Source organism: Hemitrygon akajei, chromosome 5 (assembly GCF_048418815.1).
Source record: "Hemitrygon akajei chromosome 5, sHemAka1.3, whole genome shotgun sequence".
NCBI classification, from domain to species: Eukaryota; Metazoa; Chordata; class Chondrichthyes; order Myliobatiformes; family Dasyatidae; genus Hemitrygon; species Hemitrygon akajei.
In genome coordinates this window covers 188,301,558-188,316,341 of record NC_133128.1, presented here as the reverse complement: position 1 = coordinate 188,316,341, position 14,784 = coordinate 188,301,558, and the positions used below count along the sequence as shown (strand labels likewise).

Genomic DNA, 14,784 nt, shown 5'->3' with positions numbered 1-14,784 from the left:
TCCACAGTGTTAGCCTGACAAATCTCAGTCAGGAAAGTATTCCAGAGTTTTGGTGCATAAGGGCAAAGGGTCACATCACCAGTTCTTATACGTTTGGCTCAAAGCAAACCAGTGTTCGCAGATCTAAGATCACGATTAGAGATTCTCCGAAACATGCAGAGGAGCTGGATTATTCAGACGCTTAAATACGATTAAGCATTTAAAAATTGATCCTAAAGGACACAGGCAGCCAGTGTAATGATGCCAGAACTGCTGATAAAGGTTCAGATTTTCTTTGGTTAAGATTCTTGCTGCTACACTTTGAACAATCTATATATGCAACATACTATATACAACAGGTTTTGTCATTTACATATGAGAATATCGAAAGCATGATTAGTAAGTTTTTAGATCAGTAAATTCATACATATTGAAGAGGGTAATCAAAAGTTAAAAGGGATTTGATCAACTCGGTAACTGGCCCAAGGCAAGGCAAAATAGCAATTAATCTAGAGAAGTGTGAGGTGTTGTTTGAGTGTGAAGTCAAACCAGAGTTGGACCTTTATATATATTTTTCTCTCTATTATTATATATTGCATTGTACTGCTGCTGCAAAACTAACAAATCTCACGACATACGTCTGTGATATAAACCTGATTCTGATCCTGATAAATCAAATCAAGTCAGGTTTTTTGTCATTTAACTATATACATGTATACTGGCAAATGAGACAATGGTTCTCTGGACCAGGGTGTAAAACTCAGTGGTAGACATAACACATGATAACTTAGGAAAGTAAGAATTAAACCTTCAAATGAATTACACATAAATAAACAAAGTGAAGTGCATTAATTAAATATTGTCAGGTCCCAAACAAATGAACCAGTGACGCTTCGAATGTGATGCGGCAGGGAGTTCAGAAGCCTTATGGCCTGAGGGAAGAAGATGATTCCCATCCTGACCGTTATTGTCTTTATGCATCAGAGTCTCCTGCCTGATGCTAGAAAGACAAAGAGGATGCTGGATGGATGAGTGGGATCCTTTGTAATACTAAGGGCCCTGGAAACGCAGCGCTCCTGATAAATGTCCCTGATGGATGGTAGGGAGACCCCTATGGTCCTTTTGGGTGTTCTTGCAGTCCTTTATAGGGATTTCCATGCTTCCATGCTGTATTACTATATGACCTTGTAGTAGTTAAGTGAGTCCTGTATACCATGAGTAGGACAAAGTGTGACATGATGCATCCAGTCATGATCAGCTTTCAACCAGTAACTTGCAAAATAATGGAGTGGTGGAATGTAAGTGGGGTTACAAATGCTGGCAGAGTAACAAGGTTGATTGGTGAGCCATAAGGGAGCAATCCTGAGTTACGAGCTCACTGCCAGTACTGCAGAAGTGCAGATTTTCCTTATGGCAGTCCTCACCTCCCTTTTGATGCTAATATCCCAAAAGAGAAAGTATTTTGGCCATCTGCCATGAAGTCTAGAAAAGCGAAAAAAATCCGAGACATGCAGCCTCATTAAAATTATAAATGAGGAAATTGCATCCTGAGAGTGGGTTGGTATCCTACTTCGTCCTTTTCTGTAAAATCTGGATGTGGGAGGAATTTGAAACAATGTAGGTTTGAATTTATTTTGCTTGCCTTGTCCAAATATATATTGTGTTGGGAGTAGAACTTTACATCAGACTTCAGTGTTTTCCAAGTAGATAAACACTGAAATGGAGGTGATGCAACAGTGTAGATGGGAATAGCATTCATGAATGGAAATCCTTTGGTCCTTATTAAATTGACAAGCTTCAAGTAGAGAAGGAGCACTTGGGATAGTGTTGAAACACTGCCCAGAAGAAGGCAATTGCAAACTGCTTCTGAGGAAAGAATTTGCCAAGGACATGGAAAGACCATGATCACCCACATCATACAACATGGCTCATAACAAACAAACAACCAAACAGGAGAAGACGGAGTTCCTGCAAAAGAGATGGAAAGAGTTGAACATCTCCTAGGCCACCCATTTATCTGTATCAGTGGTTAACACATTCTCCACGTGTGAAAACATCTGTTATTTGCACATTTGTTGCATTAGCCACGTCAACCCACAAAACCAGAGTGGGAGAAATTCACCCTCAATTTTCAGGGCTTACCTAAAAAGCTGGGGATAAATAAGAGTTAAACAAATGATTGCATTCCTACTGAACTGGACCATGGGACAGAATTATTAGAGTAGAATATCATGATTAAGGATGAGTTCTGCTGTTGTTGGAGGTAGACAGCCCCCAGTCACAGTTACAAAGAACTTATTTATGACTGGAACTGCTTGCTATTTCTGCAGCAGAGTCAGATGCCTAAGGGTATGTCAGGAAAGTAACTTGTATGAGGACTTCAGAGAGAAATAGTGGCACGCTATATGGACAGATGGATTTTGCAAAATAGAAGTTTCATGGTCTTCCAAGTTCAAAGTAAATTTATTGTCAAATTACTCAAATGTCACCATATACAACCTTGAGATTCATTTTCCTGTGGGTATACTCAGCAAATCTTTCGAACAGTAACTAAAGAAGTTGTGTGCTAGAAATGTTGACCTTTCTTAGTTCACCCTCCAGCTAGTTAATAAACTAACAAAGGCATTCAGTAACTGGAGCCTGTAGTCTTGCTACAGATCAAAATTCTTTCTCGGTTGGCTACGTATTCAGCACTAATGTCAGAAAGGATTTAGTACAATGATGCTTAAGGCTGTACAATAAATTGATTGGTTGCTATCCAAATGAACAGAGCTTGGATAAAAATAATGGCAGGACGGTCATGCTAAAATATATTTGGAAACACATCTTAAAATCCTAAGCTTAAAACATTTAGTAAATCTAAACTTGTTAACCCTTAGTTATGAATAAATGCATACCATTTGCTAATATAAATATTTTTAAAAGTTCGATGCTAACCTAATCAATATTGAAATGTAAAATAAAGGATGAGAATATTTCAGATATTTTAATACTATTAACCCTTAGTATTTCTTAATGTCTAAATTTATCCATCTTCATTTAGTGAATCATTAGAAGACTTCTCTGCTCAGAATGAAGTTTATGATTGGAGTCTGATGATATCATTCAATCTTGACTAATGTACTTAAAGAATGACCCTGCCATTTTTAGTGACCAGCTTAACACCCTGCTTACAGGCTCTGAATAAAATATATATTCAGGAGGATCTGGTTGACCCAAGGATGGGTAAGAAGGAGAATTTAGCTGCCAGTCTATCTGATGAAAATAGGACTATGCACATCTATACTCACATCATTCTACTTGTGTGCAGTAGAGCGCATCCTAACAAGCTGTATCACTACCCAGTACGGAAATTGCACTGCAGTTGACAGCAAGGCTCTACAACAGGTAATCAAAACTGCCCAATGCATCACCAGCACCAGACTACCTACCATCAAAGACATACATACAGAAGGGTGCCGGAAAAAGGCCAGCAATATCATGATGGATCCCACCCACCCTGCCCATGGATTGTTTGTTCCACTCCCATCAGGGAGGAAATTATGCGGCATCCACACCTGGAGCACCAGACTTTAAAAAACCCAAGCGGTAAGGCTGATCAACACCTCCACCCACTAAACCACCCCTCCACAACCCAGCCACCACTACTTTATCATTTCCTGTCAGTCACCTTATGTACAGACACTTCTGTGCCTAGTGTCACTTTGTGGACATTCAAGCAATCTATGTATATAAACTATCTCATGTATTTATATTTATTGTGTTTTATTATTGAATTCTTTGTATTTTTTGTGCTATATAGGATCAGGAGTAACAATTTCTTTATCCTTTACACTTATGTACCGGAAATGACATTAAACAATCTTGAATCTTGCTGAAGGACCTCGGCCCGAGACGTCGACTCTATTCATTTCCATAGATGCTGCCTGGCCTGCTGAGTTCCTCCAGCAATTTGTGTGTAGCAAACATAATTACTCATTTCTAAATGCTATTGCAAAGGATGAGGTTTTGGTCTACTTGGAGGCATTTGATAAAAATTTGAAGTCAGCATGGTTTCCTTAAGGGGAAATCTTGCCTGACAAATCTATTGGAATTTTTTTGAGAAAATGACAGCCGGGATAGACAATGGGGAGTCACTGGATGTTGTTTACTTGTATTTTCAAAAAGGTTTTGACAAGGTGTCACACATGAGGCTGCTTAACAAGATAAGAGCCTGTGATACTACAGGAATGGTAGTAGCTTGATCAGAAGGTTGGCCAACTGGCAGAAGGCAAGGATTGGGAATAAAGGGGTCTTTTCTGGTTAGTGGCCAGTGACTAGTGGTGTCCCACATATGTCAGTATTGGGTCCACTACTTTTCACATTATATGGATGATAGCATTACTGGCTTTGTAGCCACATTTGCGGATGATATAAAGATAGGAGGAGCATGTAATGTTGAAGAAGCAGGAAGTCTGTAGAAATACTTGGACAGATGAGGAGAATGGCCAAAGACATGGCAGGTGGAATCTGAGTTGCAAAGGGACTTAGGAGGTTACCTTGCAGTTTGAGTGCTAGTAAGGAAGGCAAATGCAATGTTAGCATTCATTTCCAGAGGACTGGAATATTAAAGCCAGGATATAATGCTGAGGCTTTGATTTGCAGTATTATGAGCAGATTTGAGCCCCTTGTCTTTTTTTAAAAAAGATGTGCTGGCATCTGAAGTGGTACAGAGGAGGTTTATACGAAAGATCCTGGGAAAGAAATGGTTAACATATGAGGAGTGTTTGATGGCTCTGGGCCTATTTAGAAAAATGAGGGAATGAGGGAGGGGATGGATCTCACTGAAACCTAACTATTGAAAGCTTAGATTGAGTGAACACGGAGAGGATGTTTCCAATAGCAGGAGGGTCCAGGATCAGAGGGTCAGCCTCAGAATAGAAGAGATAAAACAGAGTTTCTCTAACCTGAGGGAGGCGAATCTGTGAAAAATCATTGTCCAGGCCAAGTTATTGAGTATATTTAAAGCAGAGGTTCTTGGTTAGTAAGGGCATCAAAGGTTACAGGGAGAAGGCAGGAGAATTGGGTTGGGAGTGAAAATAAATCCATGAAGAGTCCTTGGCAAGTAGGATTAAAGAGAATCTTAAGGCATTCTATACATACATCAATTTCAAGAGGATCACTAGAGAGAGGGTAAGACCACTGACAGATAAAAGGGGAAACATTTGCTTCGATGTGGAGGATATGGGTGAGGTCCTTAATGAAAACTTTACATAAGTATTTACCAAACAAGGATGTGGAGGATAGGGAGATCAGTGCAGCGCATTTTAAAGCAAAGGAAGAGGCTGTGTTGGGTCTCTTAAAGAGCGTTAAGGTGGATACGTCCCCAGGGTCTGATGGGATATACCCCAGGCTAGTGAGAGTGGTAAGAGAAGAGATTGCTAGGGCCTCGGCCAATACCTGCACGTCCTCTCTAGCGGCAGTGGCTGAGGTTTGAGATGATGAGAGACAGAGATTAGAGTAGATAGATAATGGTTTTTATGCCAAGGGTTGAAATGTATAATATCAGAGGGCATGCATTTGAGGTGAGAGGAGTTAATTTCAAAGGAGATATGAGGGGCAAGCTTCTGATAGAGTTGTGGGTGCCTGGAATGCACTGCCTGGGATGGTGGTAGAGCCAGAAACATAGACTTTAAAGGTACATTTAGAATGTGTAGAAAATGGAAGGATATGGACATTGTGTAGGCAGAAGAGGTTAGTTTAGTTGACTATTTGATTACTAATTTAATTGGTTCAGCACAACTTTGTGGACTAAAGCAGGGGTCACCAACCTTTTTGCACTGCGGACCTGTTTAATATTGACAATATTCTTGCTGACTGGCCGATGGGGGTTGGGGGGGTGTTAATCACGACCGGAATATAGGTGATAAGTCAACTATAAATCACTTATAAGTGGCTAATACACTCAATTTTGTTTCTAAAAGGGATTATCTAACAAATTTAATATTAAGCACACAGCGCATATTTTCCTCGCATGAACATAGTGATAAGTCAATTATAACTCACTTATAAGTCAATAGCATCATAACATTTTAAGTAACGTTTGGATATTAAACACACAGTGCATATTTTCCTCGCATGAACATATAAAATCATTGCAACACACCAGTGAGAGGACAAGGTAAGGGCCGGAGGTCTCCGTGCTGGGGTAGCGGCGGTCGCAGTCCAGAGAGAGCGACTGACAGAGCAAGGAGTACGACAGAGCGCGTGCCCACCCCCCTTGTAGGTAGGTAGGATCTATCAGCTGACAAAGGTTTGGCACAAGGGATGACTTTCAGTAGATTGCAGCAAGGTAACTGCTCTGCTGCTTACGGAACCCTGAGCCCGAATTAGGTCATCTGCGAATATTTTAGCACCGGGTTCCCCACAAACATTCGGTGCACTAAACAGGTTTAGAGGCGGCGCCCATCTGTCCGCGCTCCAGGCCAGTAGCAACGGCACTTCTCACCGGCCGCGTAAGGCGGCCAGCTACCCAAGGCCAACCAGTGATCCCTGGCGCGAGGGTTTAGGCGACTGATGACCTCGCATGGGTAGTGGCTTTGCGTGCGTAATGACCTCGCATGCGTTCAGGTTCAATAGTGGGCGTGACAGGGAATGAGGAAAGGTGCAGCCAAATATCGCCAAATCATATCGTTTCCTCGCGGCCCGGTATTGGTCCGTGGCCCAGTGGTTGGGGACCACTAGACTAAAGGACCTGTTTAATGTGCTATATTCTACATAAATCAGCCATGATTAAATGGCAGGGCAGACACTGTGCCAACAGGCCTATTCTTGTGTCTTATGGTCTTGGTGTTATATTATCCTGAACCTGTGCAGTCATTGTGGTGAAGGTACACTCAAAATGTAAATTGGTAGAGAGTACCAAGATATAGACCTAATGATGGTGATGGAACAGTGACTATTTTTTTCAAAGTCCAGATGCTGTATCTGAATTCAAGAGGAATAATAGGTAATCCTTTTTTTTTTAAAAATGAATTTCTTCAGGGCTAACATGTGGGTGTAGGAACATAATTTACCTGCCTACAAAATCTAGTTACAAGGTGGAACAATGTTTGTGAAGATAATCAAAGTACATTTATTGTCTATGTATGTATGTATGTATAGAAGTATATAGCCCTGAGATTCGTCTTCCCACGGACAGCCACGGAACAAGGAAACACCATGGAACCTGTTCAAAGAAAACATCAAACACCCAACGCTCAAAAAACACACATCAGAGCCAACTTCTCCCAACACAGAAGGATGAATATAAAAGAAAGTGAGCATAGATAGCACAATCAGCAAAAAGGTGTGCAACTAAAAAACCAGAATAGGGAGCTGAAAAGAAGACACATTTCTTTGATCAGTGCAATTTCCTAACTTATCCTAGAAGCCTTTAGAACAGAATCAGAATCAGAATCCTTTATTATCGCCAAGTATGAGGACACATACAGGGAATTTGATGCCGGTTTCCCTGAGCTCTCTCTGTACAGAATTAAAAGCAAACAAAAACAATAGTGCAAATAATCATAAACTATATACAATGAGGTCCCCCTCATTGAACGTACAGGTGGACTTGATTTATAATAGACTAAAATTCAAGTGTTCATAAGACTGATGGCATACGGAAAGAAACTGTTCTTGTACCCATTTGTCCTGGCATACAGTGATCTAAAGCGCCTACCAGAAGGAAGGAGTTGGAACAGGTGATGTCCAGGGTGTGATGGGTCTACAATAATGCTGCTTGCTCGCTTCCTGACTCTAGATGCATATAAGTCCTGGGTCGAGGGCAGCTTCACATCAATAATCCTTTCCGCAGCCCTGACGGTTCTTTGGAGTCTATTCTCGTCTTGTTTGGTAGCTGATCCAAACCAGACAAAGATGGACGAACAGAGAACAGACTGGATTATTCCTGAATAGAATTGAATCAGCAGCTCCTGAGGCAGGTTGTACTTCCTGAGTTGACGTAGGAAATACAACCTCTGCTGAGCCTTTTTGATAAGAGTGTCCACGTTGGGTGTCCACTTCAGGTCCTGGGAGATTGTGACACCCAGAAATCTGAAGGTCTCCACAGCAGACACAATACTTTTGAGTATAGTGAGTGGGGGGAGTATTGGGGGGCTCCTCCGGAAGTCCACTGTCATCTCCACAGTCTTGAGCGTATTTAGGGTTTCCCAACCTTTTTAATGCCATGGACCAATACCATTAAGCATGGGATCTATGGACTCCAGGTTGAGAACCATGCGTTAGATGCTGGGTATAGAGATTAATTTTGTACAGCAGGAGGATGGAGTAAGAAGGTCTCCTGTTCTCTTCTGAATACCTGTGTAAACTCACTGGGCTGAATAGCCTGCTCTGTTCCTATCTCTCATGTTCTTGTGTTCTCATTTCTATTCAGGTATCCTTTGATGTCTCTCTGGAGGCCAAGAGCTGCCCAGAATCCAGGACAAGAAATACTTTTACAATTAAACCAGTTGGTTTCAAAGATTTACTCAGTGTAACTGTTGGTTACATTTGTAACTGTGAGTGTACAAGTGAGATGCAAGCCAATAGTTCCAAGTGCAGTGGTAATGGAACTTATGAGTGTGGGATCTGTACATGTGACCCAGGCTTTTTGGGAGCCAACTGTGAATGTCAAGATGGAGAAACAAGTAATGTATTCCAGATGTTCTGTCGTGAAGCAGAGGAAAAGCCAGTCTGCAGCGGCAGAGGTGAATGCATTTGCAACCAATGTGTCTGCTATGAAAGTGAGTTTGGAAGGATTTATGGGACATTCTGTGAATGCGATGACTTCTCATGTGCAAGGCACAAGGGCATTCTATGTTCAGGTAAGTTTGGATTTTCCTTGTCTAGTTCCATTTTTCATTGCTTAAGCTTTTTGTTTATAAAGAAAAATTATCGTTTAGGTGAAGGCAAGCTCTTAGTAAGTGGGAGTTTTCTAAGTCAAGACGTAAAGGATTAATATGATTATTTTAAAGGAATCTCAATTCAGCAAAGTGTATCTACAGGCACAATGTGCATTTGCATTTACAAAAGGCCATTACAAAGCCTTGGTAAATTCCTGAACTTTTAGAGTAGTTCCACTTCAGTTAGAATCTTTGTTTATGCAAATCAGCAGGATTAATCTGGTAAAAAGCTAAATGGTGGTTTGGGTGGAGTCGTGAGGTGAAGAATTTGGTCATGGGTAAACAGTCCATTTGAACCAGTGAGTGCTGTTTTCATTTTGTGTTAGGTGTGCACTTAATGACTAGATGGCACGTTGCCAGCATTTCTGATTCAGTAGCAATATGTCCTTGTTTTTACAATGATTTTCATTCTGATTCAGGGTTTTTACTGTCTTTGGGAGTTTAAAATAGAAGTAAAAGGTTTGGCTTTGAAACAACACTGTCATTACTATTGGCTTGTCTCATTTTCTGTATATCACCTATGCACTGGTGGCATAAGATTTTATTGGAAGCCATTCTCCATTTTGCTTTATTGAGTCTCAGAAATGTGAATTTAATATTCAGCACTGCCTCAATCTCCCCTCATAATCCTTTATTCTTTGATTTTTTTTTGCTCCATAAGGAGCATTCGTTGGAGGTTCATTCAGTTCTCGAAAGTGGAAAAAGTTTGGTTTGTAAGGGGTGAGAAATGGTCCATGTAGAATTCAGGGAAGTCAGTGCTAACAATCAACATTGGCCGCACCTCAAGGATGCTCCCAAAAGAGTCAAAAAGATCAAAGTGTAAAGGATGATAAGGGGAGACCAAGACAGTGCTGAATATTGAGCTCATTCTCTGCTTAGCCCGCTGCCCTCTTCTCTCTCTACACCCACAACTGCGGCTAAGCACAACTCAAGCACTATCTATAAAGTAGCCAATAACTCAACGTAATGTTGGCAAAGTTTCAGATGGTGATGGGGAGGTGTACAGGAACAAGATAGATCAGCTGGTTGAGTGGTGTCACAACAACAATCTTTGCACTCAAAGTCAGCAAGACCAAGGAATTGATTGTAGACTTCAGGAAGGGAAGTCGAGGAAACACACACCAGGCCTTGTCAAGAGATCGGCAATATAAAGGGTGAGCCATTTCAAGTTCCTGAGGTGTCAATATCTCTGAAGATCTATGCTGCGCACAGCATCTTGTTGCAATTACAAAGAGCACATGACAGCGGCTGTATTTCATTAGGAGTTTGAGGAGAATTGGAATGTCACCAGAGCACTCACAATTTTTTACTGATGTACATGGGGAGTATTCTAACTGGTTGCATCACTGTCTGGTATGGAGAGGCCACTGTACAGGATTGGCAAAAGCTGCAGAACATTGTAAACTCTGCCTGCTCCATCACGAGCACTAGCCCCCGCCCCCAGCATTGGAAAGTCAATGCCTCAAAAAGGTGGCATCCATCATTAAAGACCCCAATCACCCAGAACATGCCCTCTCCACATTGCTGCCATCAAGAAGCTTGAAGGCACTTTTAAAAGCGGGACAGTAAAGTTATTTAGCAAAATCAGTCTGCAGTTAGTGAACTAGAAGGTATAAGTTGGACCCAAGGCTGAATAACCTGTAGAGAAAGGTAAAATGAAAAAGGAGAACGAGTTTCATAGGTCAGGACAAGAATTTTAAAAATGGAGGCAGCAGGGATAAGTTAAGAATATAAGTCAGTGAGTAGGGCACTCACAAGGAATGGACAGCATGTTTTGACATGCTAAGATAATGTGTGAGTAAAAATACTAGTGCAGCTTCCTGAATATTGGAGATACTTGCTATAGAATTCACATCCAGTTAGTTGTGTTAAATGTACCATATTATAGCAGTTTTGCTCTGTTTCTGAAATTTGACCCATTCAGATCAATAGATTCATATTTCAGAAGTGCTAATGAAAAAGGATAACTTTCTGGGCAATTGAGGTTAAAGAAGATAATATAAAGGTCATTTTAATGGCATAATAGTTGGGTATAATGGTAATCCTAATATTACTTATGCACTTTATTCCTTTAAGAATTCTTTGTACTGTTCTTCATTGTGATAGATTGTCAAGTCCATGGTCTAGATTGTTCGTTCAATCTAACAGAACTGTGACAGGGTGCTGATATACATCCTAGGATCAGCTGGGACATATTAGAAGTGATGTAAACTGGGGTCATTGGGTGTTTCAGGTCTTTCACCATCAGACACCCTTGGCCAGAGTTGATCAGGCCGGGTTTGTGTCCCAGCAGCATTGATCCAGGGGTCACACCTCTTGATCCATAGCCACCTGGAGGCTCACACAGCAGCCCCTGTGATAGTCCTGATGGTTCTTTTCTTTGTAGCTCCCGTAACGCTAAGGAAAGAGTAGCTTGTGCAGAGTGAGCAGCCAGCGACACCTCGACACCCCAACTCACACAAGCTCTCATTGGCCCTCCTCCCCTGTCTCTGGCACTGCTCTACCAGCTCCTGGAATTTGGCTTTGTCACATTCAAATGCCACCTCAGTCCAGACTTTCCAAGGCACTATCTGTTCTACCATGACCAACCATCTTCATCGAGATTTCTGACAGAATGACTATGTTAGGCCACGGTGATGAAGTAGTTCACACTGCTCTTAATGTCTGTGATTTTAAAGGAATGTGTTAAAAACTTGTTAGGTCAGTGGTGGAGTGAAACTTTATTTTTGTCGTTTATTGGAGAAAACGAGACTGTCTTTTTAGACATGAGTCATCCCCAGGCTCTTTGGGAATGGAGGTGGACTGAGTCATCACTAGTCTGATTGGTATTTGGTAGACTGTGAAATTGCTGATGGGGAAGGAGGATGTTAGGCTGGGCAGAACCGCTGACTCGGCCAGACCACATGGCAGTTTACTTTGCCAGGATCAGAATCAAAATCAGATTGAAAGTCACCAGTATATGTTATGAAATTTGTTGCTTTGTGGCAGCAGTACATTGCAATTCGTAGCAATCAAAGCTATAAATTAGTATAAATATTATAAATAAGTATATACAAAAAATAAATGAAATAGTGTGAAAAGAGAAGGAAAAAGTACTGAGGAGGTGTTCATGGGTTCATTGTCCATTCAGAAATCTGATGGAGGGGAGGAAGCTGTTCCTGAAACATTCGAAGTTCAAAGTAAATTTATTATTACAATACCGTAGATTCCGGATTTTAAGCCGCTACTTTTTTCCCACATTTTGAACTGCTTTGAACTTTGCGGCCTTTAATACGGAGCGGCTAATGCATTATTTTTTTTCATGCCGCCTCGTAAACATTTTGCCTCGTAACAGTAGACCAATAAAATTGATGAGTAGTTCACAGAGGTCCAATGAAATTGTACGATAAATCAAGCGCACTTTCACAATTAAATTATTGTAAATCAGTCATTTGTACTCACCCTCATCAACATGGAAAACACTCGAAGAAAAGCATTGTGCTGCCTTTATGGCAGTTATTTAGTTTATAATATTTTCGCTTAGTAATTCATTTTCTAGTTAAAGTTAGAAGAGTTTTAACTATATTTGTTTTCTGTACTACATCGCGGGATGCTGTGACGTCACACCCGGTTTCGCCGCGTCTTGTGGGATACCAGTTTGCGATAAACGGAAAGGAGGGGGGGAGCGGCGGAGCCAAAACGCTGCTTTTAAGTTAAAGGCGATCAATAACTTTTCCTGGTAGGCTGCAGTATATATATTTTTTACCAGTCGTTAGGAGATATTGGAATGTTGTTCAGTAAAGAAGTATACGCAACGTATATTTAAAAGTAGCCGCGTTACGGGCACGGTTCGAAAAAAAGCATTTGCAATATGTATTTGTTTTTGTTACCATATGGATTTAATTAAAAGTTAAAATATCCTCACGTGTAATATCTTTCTGTGTAAATATCTCATATTACAACGTGGGACACCTGCGGCCGAAAATCCGGTGCGGCCTTTACAAGTAAAAAATTGATTTTATTTCTAAAATTAGAGCCAGCGGCTTTTAATCAGGTGCGCTCTGTAGTCCGGAATCTACGGTATATACAGTGTAACTCGCCATATAAAACCCTAAGATTTATTTTCTGAATCATTGAGTCTGTGCCTTCAGGCTCTTGTACCTCCTCTGTGATGGTAGCAATAAGAAGAGGGCATGTCCTGGGTGATGGGGTCCTTGATGATGGATGCTGCCTTTTTGAGGAAAATATCCTGGGTGCTAGGGAGGCTAGTGCCCATGATGGAGCTGGGTGAGTTTACAACTTTCTGCAGCTTTTTCTGATCCTTTGCAATGGGCCCTGCGTACTAGACGGTGATGCAACCAGTTAGATTGTTCTCCATGGGACATTTATAGAATTTGGAAGAGTTTTCGATGGGGACATACTAATTTGCCTCAAACTCCGAATGAATTGTAGCAGCCATCATTCTTTCTTTGTAATTGCAGAGATGGTACTGAGGAACTTGAAAGTGCTCACCCTTTCCACTGCTGATCCCTCGATGAGGACTGGAGTGTGTCCCCTCGACTTCCCCTTTCTGAAGTCCACAATCAATTCCTTGGTCTTACTGACTGACGTTGAGTGCAAGCTTGTTGCTGTAACACCACTCAACCAGCTGATCTATTGTCCTACTGTCCTGGATAAACAAGAGGAGTACAGACAGGCAATTTTATTTTAATGCAGCGCTTTTCAAATTTAAAGCTAGTAAGGGTGGAACTTTGATCATTCAGTAACTTTAATGTTAAACCTTCCAAATTGTAAAAATTCTGGACACAGCATGTCATAATGGCAGGAGGTCTTTGCGACTGGAAATACCCGTTGGACATTTAGATTTAACAATTTCACAATTTATGGTCTATCTTAATAAACTGGATGAAGCACCACGCATTATGTCTGAATTTGTGGTGCACCAGGAGTTCAGGGTCAGCATGGTGTCTTTTTAATGTGTGTGTCGACTACATTCACACCCAGTTTTGCAAGCAGTGTTGTGATAAACCGTCCAATTTCTGCATGGTTTTCTTATGAGCCTTGTGTAGGGACATCACTTGCAATTTTGCTTTTGAAGTTTGAGAACGTGTAGTTTCCAGCTGAAAAGCTGAAATCGTGAAGCTGCTCTTTTAAAGAAAGAAGGTTGAAATTTGTTTGTGGGATTTTGCTTTTGTACAAGGGAATTCAAAAGTCATAGTTCTCACTTTTAAGTATAAGGTATCCTAAATCTATTTGACAATATAGACTTCAATATCCTTGCATGTCTCTGCTGTCAAGGCTTGCATTTTTTGTCAACAATCTGCTGATTTTAGTGACATATTATTAGCCTTCCATCATCAAAAATGTTTTGTCCATAATCGGCAGTTCCCATGCCTAATGACATCTCAGTCACCAAGTTTTGAAATCCTAGACTTCAGTAGATTTAATTCTGACTGAATGAAAGCCACAAAGACTGATACAACTCATCCAATAGAAATAAAATGCTATGTTGGTGTATTTTTAAATTTTCTATTGTAGACAGTGTGGAATAGGCCCTTGCAGCACCTCACTGTCATGCTGCCCAGCAACCCCCTATTTAACCCTAACCTAATCACGGTACAATTTACAACTACCAATTAACTTAGCAACCGGAACATCTTTGGATTGTGGGAGAGCTAACGCAGTCCACAAGGAGAACGTACGAATGCCTTACAGAGGACGCTGGGATTGAACCCCAAACTGTAATAATATTGAGCTAACCACGATGCTACCGTGGCGCCCAAGATGGGAGCAAATAACTCGAAATGTCTGTGTTATGTTTGCCAAATGTTTTTGTTTGTTTTCTGATTTTCATCTATTACTCCTTTATTTTATGACGTACTGTGTGATGAATCACATGTAT

General features: G+C 40.9%; 1 protein-coding gene across 1 annotated transcript in view; it reads left to right on the top strand.

The window, feature by feature from the left end:
- Window positions 1-14,784, top strand: part of itgb5 (integrin, beta 5) — a 139,085-nt gene that overhangs the window by 70,743 nt on the left and 53,558 nt on the right. The window contains exon 10 of the mRNA XM_073047518.1: window positions 8,396-8,825. Coding sequence (XP_072903619.1) covers window positions 8,396-8,825 — 430 coding nt within the window. The remainder of the gene's footprint in view (window positions 1-8,395; window positions 8,826-14,784) is intronic.